At 36.9% G+C, this 14380-nt stretch overlaps 1 protein-coding gene across 1 annotated transcript; it reads left to right on the forward strand.

Moving 5' to 3' along the window:
* Positions 1-5392: 5392 nt before the first annotated feature.
* kni (knirps) lies at positions 5393-14146 on the forward strand. Its single transcript, XM_068286073.1, has 3 exons — positions 5393-5399; positions 11908-11987; positions 12149-14146. Exons 2-3 carry the CDS (start codon positions 11910-11912, stop codon positions 13484-13486), a joined length of 1416 nt encoding a protein of 471 aa, XP_068142174.1. The 5' UTR covers positions 5393-5399; positions 11908-11909; the 3' UTR covers positions 13487-14146.
* Positions 14147-14380: the final 234 nt, after the last annotated feature.

Consider the following 14380-nt stretch of genomic DNA (forward strand, 5'->3'; position numbering starts at 1 on the left):
TCCGAATCTTTGAAGTTTAAAGTTTGCCTCACAAGAAACCTCATATCTTTGAAAGCATTTCGAAAAGTATTCTCAATAATTTAAAGAATAATTTAAGCTAAAGAAACAAAAAAGAATATCCTCTTAAAAGATATTTATTTAAAATAAGAGAGAAAGAAACACCGAGAGATATCGATTTCCATTTTTATCGATAGTTCTTTGATTATATACTCCTTGCAACTGGTTTATCAGGCTCCTAACAACTGGTTTAAGGAATTTATGTATCTATGTAAATTGTAATGTATTCATTCATAGATTATAATCAAATTCATGGATTATAATCTAAAATTTTAAACATTTATTATACTATATTACTTTAGTGTTTTAACCTTTTGGGAAAGCGAGAAAAAAACGTGCATAGTTTATATCGAAACTTTAAAGTGTTTAATTGTTTCATTGTTCAAATTTATTATAGAGCCTCAAAACAAGGAGATAGACCATTGGATAGACCCATTTGGGAAAACATTTAGTTTTGATTTCTCTACAGTTAAATCTCATTCTTCCAGGGTTTCGGCTATGCATTATCATAGAAGATTGTATAGGAATAGTTACATATACTAAAACCAAAATTATTTATATTTTGATCGACTCTAAATCGACTTTTAGGTTGTTTTTTTCTGTAGTTGATTCTGTTTTACGCCTTATATGAATATGGACAATCAGGAGTTAACGGTCCACTTCCATTTCGTGATTTTAGAAATTTTGTTGTAGGTTTTTAAAAGTCTTTTTGTTTTTAGAGGCAATCGAATTGCTTGAGGTACAGTTGTGTCATCATGTTATAGTGTCGGATGATGTCAAAGTCATGCAAAAACTAAATAAATGAATTTCAAACTGGACTTCATTTTCCGAGGTCGTTGAGCTCGTTTGTGACATGCGTGCGGTTCCACCCATCATTGGCATTGGCGGCTTGTTGGCTTGTTGAATTGTCGGCTTGGCTTGTTGTCTGCTTCATCTTCAGAACCAACTGTATCTCCGACTCCTTTTCCATTGCCATTGGCATCTCCCAACCATTTGACGTGCTTGTTGTAGTTGTTGTTGTTGTCGTCGTTGTCGTGGATATTGTTGTTGTTGCTGTTGCTGTTGGCTGTCTTCGCACTAATTGAGCATTTAAATGCAACGTAATTACTTTTCTAACACCTTCATCAGAGGCAACCAACCGGCTTTCGGCCCTTTGATGCCCACTGCAAATTAGCATATAAATTGTCCCGTGTGAACATAAAATCAAATGACATGTGAGTTTGTCAAAAAATACAAAATAAAAAAAAAAAAACAAAACAAAGAAAAAACAACAACAACAACAAAAAAAGCAACGAAAGAAAGAAAATCGCCGCCCGCTCAAAAGTTTTGTACACAAAGAGAAGAAATTGGCGGCGGAAGGACATGATGAGGTGAAAAATCAATGGTCAATGGAAGACTTCAGTGACTTCATAGGAGGCGATTAGCATAGCGAACGTGCATCTAATTGAAAATGGAACAGACAAACCAAACCAAAACCCCATGAATGACTAGTTGAATGGACGAATGAATGAATGAATGAATGAATTCCATTGCCAGACAGTTTTGAATTTGGAATTGGAATTGAAATTGGAAACTGAACACAATGTTGAACCCCTTAAATTGTAAGAAACTGGCGCCAGTCAGACGTCTTTATAGTCGTTCAATTGCGATGCCATGTGATGCATTTGTAAGTGCAATCAAAAAAAGGGTAAAATCAATTAATTAGGCATTATAAACAAAAACAGTTAGACACAAAGTGTGGGCAAGTTTTTTGACCCTCTCTATCTCTGTCTCCGACTCTGACTCTGACTCTCTGGCTCTCTGCTCTGACAATGAGTGTGGCGGCAGGAAATGCATCGCGTTCTGAATGCCAAGGCGTAGCCCAACCAGCCTTACCAACGTCCCAACGACCCAACGTACCAACGTATCCAACGTTGTTGGTCGTGGACGATCGTTGGGGCTTAAATGCGTTTTGCATAACTGAATGAATAATGCTCGCACCGATGGCGTTTGCACTTGTTGCCACGGCACACAGTACCCAGAGTACCTACACTGAGAGAGAGATTGGGTGGGCAAACGTAGGCCCTCCTCTGCCCTCTTGGGCTTGTTGGGGGTGGGAGAAGTGGGGGAGTGGAATGCATCCGGTCAATTTTTATTGTCTTGTTTATAGCTTGATCCATTCAAATTGATAAGCGATATCATATTTATAAGTATTTTATATCATTCATTTTTCACAGGAAAATCAACAAATCAAAAAAAATTAATAAAAATCTTTCTGGGTGGGGCTCTTTCTTTGCTCTCTCTCTCTCTCTCTCTCTTGCTCTCTATAAAAAACTATTACTAGTCGATTCTTTTAAGAAGAAAAAAAAGGATTCGTGTTTTAAGGAGGCGCCTTTTTAGTGGGATTTTGATGAGAAAAAAATAATAACTAAACCAAAGACCATAGGACTATGAACTATAACAGGTGTTTGTTGGCCTATTATGATATCTCTATGCAAAGATCTCAATTACATGCACATAAACAGGTGGCAGACCATGCTAATATCCTTGCAATCAAACTATTGAACAAAACCAAGGGACACAAACGATTTTAGAACCTCGACTCTTTAACTATGATAGATCTATTTTATGACTTTAGAATCGGATATCTCGGAGGAAGAAGAACGTTCTAAGACTTGATTAGTATTTTAGGTAAAGTCTCGATTCAATCTTAATATAATTTAGTAATAGCTTGAAAATTAAACATTAATATTATTATTATAAGTATAGGATATAGTTGTAAACTATCAACCTAACTATACTTTACAAACACTGGCAACTAGATGAAAACTACAACCATAGACTAACTAGCCTGGGATTCGATCCGGTTCCTCCAAGTCCTCCAACTCATCTACCGAGAACTGCAAATTAAGTTGTTTATCTTAATGTGATTGTACTACAGACAAAGATAAAGAACTTTGATAATGGATTAGATTCAAGATCTTGTATCAAGATTAAGTCAAGATCAAGCTAAGAATTTCAATTGATCAAAATTCTCTCACTATTTAGACTTTTAGTTGAGAGTCTTTGATCCAGCATCAACTTTTCCATGAGAATTTTAAAACAAAGCAAAAGTCAACTAAAAATTGAAAAACAACAGAATAAAAACAAAAAAGGAAACAGCAAGCTGGCACATTTAAAATAATAAAAACTACAAAATAAAAAGACATGGAACAATCCCAGAAATTCCAGCCTTTGCCGAATTACTCATCATCGCCGAGTGTCAAAGAATTGGTCCACAGATTCGAGTCCTTACTAAAACTGGATGATCCACAAAAGGTGATGCGGGCATTGGAAGAGAATGCCTATAAGTTGCAGAATCTGTCTGAAATGACGAGCAATCCAAGACGTAAGAGAATTACTTTCAAGTATTTGAAAAGAAACTAACTCACACAATCTGCAGCAACTACTACAAAAACAAGCCAGATTAAACCGGAATGGGAACGTATTATAGACGGAATGATACTTGATCGATGTCGAATTGAAAAAATAAAAGAGGAGCGTCGCCAGCAAATTCGTGAAAAGTATCCAAAACTCAAGTGAACACAATTTAAAACAGAATTGTTTTAATTTTTAAAAATTTTATTTTGTTATTTAATTTTTTTTACGTTTTTCTAGTTTGCTTAAATATATGGAAGTGAATGTGTCTTGGTTAAATAGTTGTTTCAACATGCAGAAGCTTACATAGGTCCTTAAATGAGAAACCCATCTTCAAATTTTAGATCTCAGATTCTGTGAGATATAATATAGTCGCTTGGGAGTTGATGGGGCAGAGGTTGGACTGCGGATAAACGAACAGGGCTATAAAAAGTTATCTTGTCTTGCTGATTTAGCATATAGCATAGATATATACATATATACATAAACCGAATCCAGAACAGAGTCAATCGGGATCTTACGGTAGGATAAAAAGCAATTAAATGGCGTTAAAATGAAAGATTTGGGTTGAGAAGAAGAAACTTATATTTGCTTCTGTGTATTGGACTCAAAATTGTGACGAATTTTCTGGATTATCTAGACAACATTTACCGAAAACTTGGATTTTTGTTACCCATAGAAAATTTGAAGCATAAATTATAGATATTTACAGAGCTTACTTGATCCATGGCAGATCTTACTCATATTTAATGGGTTATATTGATATTCACATAATATTTGAATACCGGACTTAGATTTCTTATAAGAATATGTAGGATGCAAGTTAACGATATGCGTTAATTCTTTGGGTATAACCAAAGTCAAATCTTTAGATAATCAAGCACTTCGCGCACTCAAGATGTCAGTGAAGATTTTGGATTTTCCCGGCAGCCTGTCCATTGACTACGTTTTTTCCACAGATTGGCTTAACTTGGCTGGCAAACTCTCTTTCTCTCTCGCTCCCTCTCTCTCTCTCCCTGTGGAGAGATTAATGAGCATTAGGCCGAGGATTAGTTTGTTGCTCATGTCGAGTCAGCAGTAAGAACTAGTCCATGAGTCCATGCCAGTTGAGTCTCTTGTGCAATCTATGTAATTTCCAAAACCAGGATCCGATCATCAAACAAGTCCCACTGGGACTGGGAGTGGGAGAGAGAGAGAGAAAGGTGATCGGATTTAATTGAGATCAGGCAACAGTAGTGAGTGAGTCTGTGGAGTGTGTGAAAAACCGCGATCAATTTTTGGAAAATTTTGCCAACATGCTGGCCGGTGATTGGCAAACCGCAGAAAATGAGTTTCCACTTCCGTTAGGGGGTTTTTCTCAATCCAAGCTTCCAGCTCTTTCCGATTCTAATCTTTAACATGTGGAGATATTAACATATCGTTAGTGATTCATTTGATCCGTGGGAAGTTTTTTTTCTCCTATCTCCTCTCTCTCTCTCTCTCTCTGTCTGTCTTTCATGAGCGGAAACTCCAGCATCAGGAGAAGGATTTGCCCAGTCTAAAATACTGATCTCTTAATTTATTTTTATCACATCGTTCATAAATGTCATAATTGTAGCGTAATTATTATTTATGTGGTCATGCTTTATTTAAGAATACATTTTCCAAAAATTCAACAAAAATATGTTTTTCATATTTGCCAAAATTCTTTTCTTTAAAAATTCAATTTTTCAACCCCTTCAACGAAATATTAATCTCATTTACATAATTTCATAATTCCAATACAAAAGATCTCACACACACACACACACACACATGCACGCAAAAACAGAATTATCAATTGTTTTGGTTAAGTCGAAATCAATATATCATAGAACGAGTTTCAAAAACGTAATGAAGACATTATCGAACATGGAAACATTTGTCACTCCACAGCAACGATAAAACACAAAAACAAAAACAAAAAACAAAAAACAAATTTAACTAAATACGCAAACCAAACAAACCACAAATCAAAAATTCAGAGGGAAAAAACCAAAGAGACGAGAAGTTTGACATGCCGTGATAGATTTACCAAAAAAAAAAAAAAAAAAAAAATACCAAAAGGCGAATTAAACGAGTTTTATTGACTTTTCCTTCCGTTGAATTTCTGACAATTTTCAAATCAAAAATAAAACGCTTAAAGTCCAACAATTAACTAAGATCTTGGATATTAAAAGCGAAATATCATTCAAGCATATTTATCATATTAATCAATATGTTTCTATATCTTCCAAAACTGAAAATTCAATTGTTTACTGCAAGGATTTCTTAAGTCCCCCTTGATGTACACATGCACGCTTCAAATCTTAAGGATTTGATTAAATTATTGAAATATTTTTTAAATGAAATCATTTATGACTAATTTAATTGATTGCAAAGTACATTGTTTTCAGCAGATAAATACAATTATACAAATTCGTTGTGATTAATTTGAATACATCCATCAAAAAAAAATATTCTGCCCAAATGTTAGGCGACAAATGTTGATCAGAAATGAATGAAAAAAAAAACCAAATACTAATTTAAAATGCACTTTAAACTATAATTACTAAATACATACTATTAATATGTCTTCTTATATACAACGAATTACATAAACCTTTAGTTCCATGATTCAGAATAAGAAAGATTACTTTCTTCTTAAGATGAGGAATATCTTTTTTTTTAAATTCTGTAATTTGTTCAATAATATTTAAATCAAATGCAAATATTCAGTCAGTTTGTTTGAATTGCTAACTTTTGATTTTAATTTTTTATTTGAGACCTTATTCCATATAAATTACAATGTTAATTCCAAGGAAAGTGATATTTATTGAAAATAGTTCAACGTATTCGAGTATAATTTAAAATCTTAGAAAAGAAATATCAAAATTACATAAAGACAACTTCAGAATGGACCTTTTGGATGCGTTGATTAAAGAAGCGTAGAATTTTGACCACAGATTTGGATTCCTTGTATGCACTTTACATCTTAAAATTTTAAATGGCCGAAAATTGGCTAAATAAAGATGTTAATACTAGGCTAATAAGAGGGGGCCCCCTTTGTCCTTTGTCTGGTTTTGAATTATTCCTAAATGTATCTAGTATCTCAGTTCGGGGCTTTCACTATTCCATCCAATTCTTAAATAAATAATTACCACTTAATTAAGTCGATTAACTAGTAATCAAGAGGCTTTACTCTGTCTTTCTACAGAAGACTTTTAAACTTCTCTCTAAATGTAAACAATTAATAAATAATCTATGATAACTAAATAACTTTATTTGTTGGTTGACTCTAAACTTTAAAAACAGAATCTTTGTAGAAATGTTTTAGTCTTAAACTATGTAAATGTTCGCTACTTTTAAGATTTAATCATAATGTGGTAAACCAGGATTCAAATTCAGGATGATAAACATTTCTAGTTTTCATGTTTTTAAAAACAATTTAGTTTAAAAGCATAACATTCTAAATGGGGACAGCTGTCCATGCCTATGCCTTTCATCATAGGCGGAGTTGGGCTAGGGCTGTAAAATGGGGGGGAATTTGCCCCTTTAAGTATGCAATATGCAATATGATATGCAAACTTTTCGTATGCTTTGCAATTTAAAATGACTCTATCAACAATATTTGTTTCGATTTCAAAAGTTCTTTGAATGGGGCAATAAACACATTCCTGGGCTGTGCAAATTTCCCCCATTTTACAGCCCGAGATCTGCCTTTGTCTTTGAAATGAAATAGATTCCATAATGCTATGCTTTATGTTAACCAAACATAGCTAAACAGAAATATTGCCCTTTTCTAACTGCCAAATAATTCGATTTTCATTTCAATCAAATCCATGCACTGTGTATAATAGTTGAAGCAAATTATATATTAAAAATATTGAAAATATAAAGACTATTTATAAAATTGGGTGCCTCATGAACTCATCTCGGTGCTTTATCATCACAGTCCACATCATCAGCATTAACGTTGCCTAAACCATTCCAAAAGAAAACTTGAAAAGTCATCATATATAATGAACAGGTCAGAATAAAAATAATAATAATAATAATAATAATAAACTGCGATTCTCTTGTTATCCAACACAAAGCTGATTCATTGGTTTAATCTTTGGTTGTTTTATTTATGTTTTTCTAAAAATCTATTTACTAATTGTTATCTGAGCAATAAAAACCTGTACACAATTCATATAATGCCAAAATCTCCAATAGTAAGTATTCCCCCGAAAATGAAACATAATGGGAAAATGCAAATATTTCAGACACATACAACAAATTGCTATTGTTGTTGTTGTTGTTGTTGTTGTGTTTAAATATATGTGTATACAAATTGCTATGTATGCAGATACAGATATATCTCTTCTTCTTTTTTTAAGTCCGAGCTGTTAAATCAAAAATATGCAAATGAATTTTTTGTTTAACACGAGTCAAGATTTTGCTTTCAGCTGGTTGTTTCAGTGTGTGTGTGTGTGTTTGTGTGTGTTTGTGTGTTCAGCTTCGTTTTTGGCATCTCAGTTGGCTTGATTGATATGTGCTGGTTATACAGTCATTTTGTTGATCAAAATGATGCAATCGAGCAAAGTATGTAAATATCGACGAAATGTCGACACGAGTCCCAGCTCCTCTGCTCTCGACATCATCATTATCAGCATCATCATGATCATCATCGTCAGGTAGGGTACGATAAGTTCTAGGTGTCATTTGTAGTGGCTAAGTAAAAAAATTATTTTATTTCCGTCTCTCTAATTTTGGTTTTTTAATGTTTTTTATGACCAGTTGAAAAGTCAAAAAGTCATTGCAAAAATTTATTTTTTTATGCATTTCTTGTTTTTTACTAGGCAATTTTCTGCATATACACTTTTTGTCTTCTCTCTCCTTCTGCTGTTGACCTTGAGTTTTCCTTGGAAAATTTCGATTGCATTTTTTACGCAACCAACCCTCTGGAGAAAGCAATTGACTTTTTTATTGAGCCAAAAACTCAAGGTGACTGTGTATATATAGTCGCATATGCGAAAATCTATTTTAAACCTTTTCCTCTTAAAAAAAAAAAGGAAGAAAAAACGAAACGAAAAGAAGCGAACCGAAAGCGCGGTGAGGTGAGGTGATCTGTTTCGCTCGGGTTTGGTTCTTGGTTTCTTTGCGGCTCGGGTTAGAAGAAGGTAGGATGCGGCTGCTGTTGCTCGACTTTTTATGACACCTCAACGGACTGGCAAAAGGAGATGACTTTATGACTTGGTCGCCGAAATCTCGCGGCGATTTTTAGCTCGTTTTTTAGGGCAATTCTTGTGGCTACCTAAGCCATGTGATTTTGTTACCTAATCGCCGGATCAGCTTACCTAAGCTGCAGATTATCCTAGGATCATAATTATGATGAGTCCAGCCCGCCGACGCGTCGCGTCCATCTAGGGAAAGTGCCTCAACTCTATGACACTTTTTTTTTTTTTTTTTGGTGGTTCTCTTTCATTTCTTCCTCTACTTCTTTTCTTTTCACTGTGTGTGTGTTTTTTTTATGTTGGTGAGGCAAAAAACTTAAGCCGAGGGGATTAAACCGGATTAAAAGTCAAACAATTGTCCTTATTTTTTTGTGCTGCTTCGCCTTCGAGGTAACTAATTACCCCGCCAGGGTGTGTGGGTGAGAGGAAAATTACCCATTTGAGCTCGGCGGAAATTCGCGAAATTTGCCTTTTTTTTAGTGTGCGAAAAAAAAAATTAAAAAATGAGAAGAACAACAAATGGGCAAAGTCAGTAAAACTGAATCGATTAGAACAAAAGGGAGCAGCAACTAATAAAAGAGCACCTCAAGAGAAGCGAGAAGGATATATGTAGAATATTCCAACAGATTTTGACTTTTTATTTTTTATTTGCAAGCCTTTTGTTACGGTTTTTTTATTTTGGATTTTACTAGGAAAGCCATGAAAAAATGCCTTAAAGATGTTCTAAGAAGTTGATAAGTTATGCCAGGATTAAATGCAATTGCATTTGCTTATATGTAGATTTATGTAGATATATGCCGATAATCATAATTCGTTATTTAAGGCAAACTAAAGTCAAGGTCCTTGGGACAATATCGAATCATAAAAGGGTTAAACACACACGCAGAGACAAAAGAAAATGCATAAAAGGGTTAAAGCACACACAATGGCAACCTTCATAAAAGGGTTAACTTCTAGAACAAGCGAACAGGTAGACTCTGGATGGACTTCCTTTGTTTGGGTTGTTTTTTCTCTTTTGAGATGAGAGACTTGAAGAAATGCGTATAATAAATATTCATAAAAAGAGTTAATTTGAACATTTATGAGGCTTCTGTTTCTGTTGTGGAAGGGGTGAAGGGAGTGACACTTACATAGATGAAGAGAAAGAGATGGGAATAAAATAAAAGGGTCATTGATATTATTTGTGTAGACTCATTGAATTTTAGTTTAATTTTAAGGATCAACTTTTTTTTATCAATATCCTCCGACGGCATTAAAATGTCCCTTAGGCCCATCTCAAGACGATCTTCACATCAATTCTCCTTCCCCTTTCCTGCCCCCACTCCTACATGAACAGAGTAGTGTACATAGCCACGCCCATGTCAAATAAAATGAGCAACTGCTTTAAAATGAAGTCAATGAGAAATTCAACCGCCCTTAGCCAGGCGCTTTGAGACTCTTTCTTCGTTTCGTATTTAATAAATAACCGAATAACGAATAATATCAGAGCAATGCAAATCAATGGGCCAGAGCGAGAGAGCCGCCGATCAGAGAGTTAGAGCGGGAGACAGACAGATAAAGAGAGAGAGAAGGAGAGTACTGCCTTTTGAGCTCGATTTCATTCACAGCTTAACAGAGAGCAGTAGCTCTAGCGGCGGCTTAGCTCTCAGCGGTAACAGTAACAGTAGCGCAATAACAGCACCAGCTAGCTTAACAGAGTCACTCCATAGTACATGCAAGCAAGCTAGAGTTACAGTGAGAGGGAGAGAGCGTAAATTCGATTGTGATCCCGAGTTAGAGTCTAAGTCGGAGTCCAAGTCTGAGTAATTTTGATCGCTCTCTCTCTCTCTCTCTCTCTCTTACCACCACCATCATTAACATCAACATCATCAAGGTGGTGATCGGCAACTGGAAATAATTGAGTGCGAGTGTGTGTGTGTGTGAGTTATATACTGGCAAGAGATTTGCTGCATGGGGCGACCAGTGACGACGACGACGAAACGCTTCTTGCCAGTTACAAGTTTGAGCCAGAAATCAGTCGTCTGCTTGTAGCCGAAGTGTTCAGTTACAGACATCGTCACTAGCCGTGCGTACTAAAGTCAAGAATTAAAAACACAAAAAAGACAAGACAAGATCTGAAAACAAGAAAATCAGTTATCACATCTCAGAAGATCGCTCGTAGATCAAAGTCTCTTCACATAGACAGAAATTGTGACTGCGCTCTTGCGTTGAGTGGTGAGAAGAAGTGTGCAAAGAAAATCTATCTCGAAAGTGAACGCGCAAATTTTCACGTGCTAAACCCAAAATAAGTTGCAAATAATAACAATAAAAAAAAAAAAAACACACACACCAAAATATAAAGGAAACGAAAAAAAAAACTGTGCAGCAGAGAAAAAGAAAAACCAAGGAAGACAAAAAAACAAAAAAGGTAAGTTACGCCCGTTGAAAAGTCAATTCACCTTTTCGATATGTGACCGTCGGCAATATAAACAATATATATATACCATATATATATATATGTATATTTTTTATGATCCTCTGTGCACTACTTTGATTTTTTACTATTTCGCAAGAAAAAAATCAACCGAATTTCTGTTCAGTTTTTTTTTTTTTTGGCAAATTTTGTGTTTTTTTTTGTGCATTTTTATGACCTGACGTCAAGGTCTGGTCTAGTGCGTCGCGAGTAGTGCATTTTTTTAAGGGAACAGAATTCGTAATGACTTTATCTAAAAAAAAAACACACACACACACACTGGCAGAGAAATCCTACCTGAGTTTTATGAGAGACTCGCATAGGGTTGCATAATCCGCCAGCTTAAGTTTTTTCTTACGCTTTTCCTTTTCGTTTTTTCGTTTTCCTTTTTTTGCCTGCCTGCCAGCAGTAGAATGATCATAAAAAATCGCAGATCGCACACATTAGTTTCGTTTTTTTTTTTAACTTTCCTGTATAAATATTGTGGAATAACTCTGAGAGGACATCAGTTGCTTCACAGGCTTCAAAACGAGCACAACAACCGAAAAGAAACGAAAAAGAAAAGTCTACGAGAATTTCAAATTATTAAAAAATTAAATAGAACAAACAAATCACTCACTGGACGCTTTACAAAATGGTGTTCAACTTGGTTAGTTCTCCAAAAGAAACAACAAATATACACTTAATATTACTATGGATTACCAGTGTTTAAATGTGTGTGTGTGTGTGCGTGTGCGTGTTAATTCAAAAAACTAACTATGGATTTTTAACTTTTATTGTAATTGCAGATGAATCAGACATGCAAAGTGTGTGGCGAGCCAGCGGCGGGTTTCCACTTTGGCGCCTTCACATGCGAGGGATGCAAGGTAAGTTATCTGAAAAGAGAAAGTTGACAGTCGTCAAGAATCATCTTCGTAGATTCATTCATCAAACTGTGTATAACAATGATGAGGATTCTAGTTGAGGCTTTAATTTCAACTGATTGTTAATGTTATTCTCCACTTGTGTTGTTCTCTTTCCATTGCAGTCCTTTTTTGGTCGATCGTACAACAACATAAGCACCATCAGCGAGTGCAAAAACGAGGGCAAGTGCATCATTGATAAGAAGAACCGCACCACCTGCAAGGCATGCCGCCTACGCAAATGCTACAATGTGGGCATGTCAAAGGGTGGATCGCGTTACGGCCGTCGTTCCAATTGGTTCAAGATCCATTGTCTGTTGCAAGAACACGAACAGGCGGCACAGGCACAGGCCCAGTCTGTGGGAGGCAAGGCCACATCTCCAGTAGGTTCGCCACCAGGCTTCGGGGACATGGCTGCAGCAGCGGCTGCTCATCTCCAGCAACAACAGCAACAGCAGCAGCAGCATCATCATCAGCAACAGCAGCAACATTCGCATTTGGCACAACAGCAACAGCAGCAGCAGCGTCATCCACATATGCCGCCCACTCTATTGGGCTATCCCAGCTACTTGCCGGAGCATTTGCCCTTCTTCAGCATGGTGGCCACACCACAGTCGCCCTTCCAGTTGCCTCCTCATCTGCTGTTCCCGGGCTATCATGCCAGTGCAGCGGCAGCTGCCGTGGCAGCCGATGCTGCCTATCGCCAGGAGATGTACAAGCATCGTCAGAGTGTGGATTCAGCTGCATCGCTAGAGTCGCAGAATCGGTTCACACCACCCACAGCTATGGCCACGGAACACGCCATGGCCATGCCAACCACACCCACGCCACCCACACGCCCCACCTCTGCGTGCCGGCAATCACCCATTGATGTGTGTCTTGAGGATGAGGCTGAGTCTGTTCTCAGTCAGTCGCCGCTAATGCACCCCATTGCCATTCGTGCCACACCACCAGCCGCAGCCCCAGCACCACCAACAGTATCAGCACCTGCACCACAGTTAGCAGTTAGCATGCAGAAATCACAGAGGTCGAGTCCTTTGAGTTTTGCTGCCAAAATGCAATCCTTGTCCCCAGTATCCGTGTGCTCTATCGGGGGTGAGACCACAACATCATCCAGCCATCTGCATCCCGCCAAGGCCGATCAAGACGGTCCCATGGACTTGAGCATGAAGACATCCCGCAATTCGGTGCACAGTTTCAATGACAGCGATGCCTGCAGTCTTCAGGATGAGCAAGAGTCCACGGCCTTGTCCCTGGCGCCTCGCCGCAAATTCTATCAATTGGAAGCGGAAGCCTTCTCCTCCTCCTCATCCTCGGCATCGTCGTCCGCCTCCTCAGGCGATCACGATTTGGTTAAGCGACAGAAATTGGGTGAATCTCCAACGCCTTTCGGTGCGGCGGCTGCGGTTCGTGGCGGTTTTGCTGCGGCTAGTGCCATGCGCGGCATCTTCGTGTGCGTTTAAAACAAAAACAAAACAAAAAAGTTAAACAAAAATCAAAGTGGGTGGAGTCTCGACACCTCCTCCCTCCTCCTCCCCTGCTTTGCCACACTACCCCACCCCCACCTCACACCCATCGTTCACAATTTGTTGTTGCTTGTTTTCGTTTAGTTTAATGGTATTTTTTTTTTCTCTCCTTACGTTGGCCGACCAATTGGCGGAGACGTTGGGACAGACAGGTTTGTTAGAGAATGCGAGAAAGAGTATGAGATAGAGAGATAGAGAGTGTTGTGTGTGTGTGTGTGTATGAGAGGGAGAGGTAGCTTCATAACACCCACACACATGCACATTGAGCTCACATCCAAAAATTATTTTTATAACAAAAAGAGAAGACGAAACACACAATAATCACTAAAAACAATTGTATATATATTTTGGAAATTTTAGTTATCATTTATTTGTAAAACCACCAAATCAACCAACCACACACCCACCAACCCACCCTCCCCCCACCTCCCATTATTGTATATATTATTTGAATATTTCAAGAAAATATTTCTATTCTATTTTTTTTTTTTTTTTTGCTCATCATAAGTTTTGATTGTAATCATAGAATGTAGATTAAGTACTTTTTTTTATCCCAAAAAATGAAAATAAATAGAAAACTATAAATAAAACAAACAATTGAATTTAAATTGGATGGCATTTAAATTAAAAATCAAAGCATAAAATGATTTTCGAAAAACATTTGAAGCTAATGAGAATCAATCTGGGAATCTGAATTCTAAATTAGACATATGTATATGCCTTATATATATGCTCTCAAAATCTGACCACCTTAACAGAAGGAGATGTTAGATGAAACTATGTACAATGTACATATACACATACATATGTATACATACATATGGACATACT

This window comes from Drosophila tropicalis, unplaced genomic scaffold (genome assembly GCF_018151085.1).
Source record: "Drosophila tropicalis isolate 14030-0801.00 unplaced genomic scaffold, ASM1815108v1 contig_443, whole genome shotgun sequence".
Lineage (NCBI taxonomy): Eukaryota > Metazoa > Arthropoda > Insecta > Diptera > Drosophilidae > Drosophila > Drosophila tropicalis.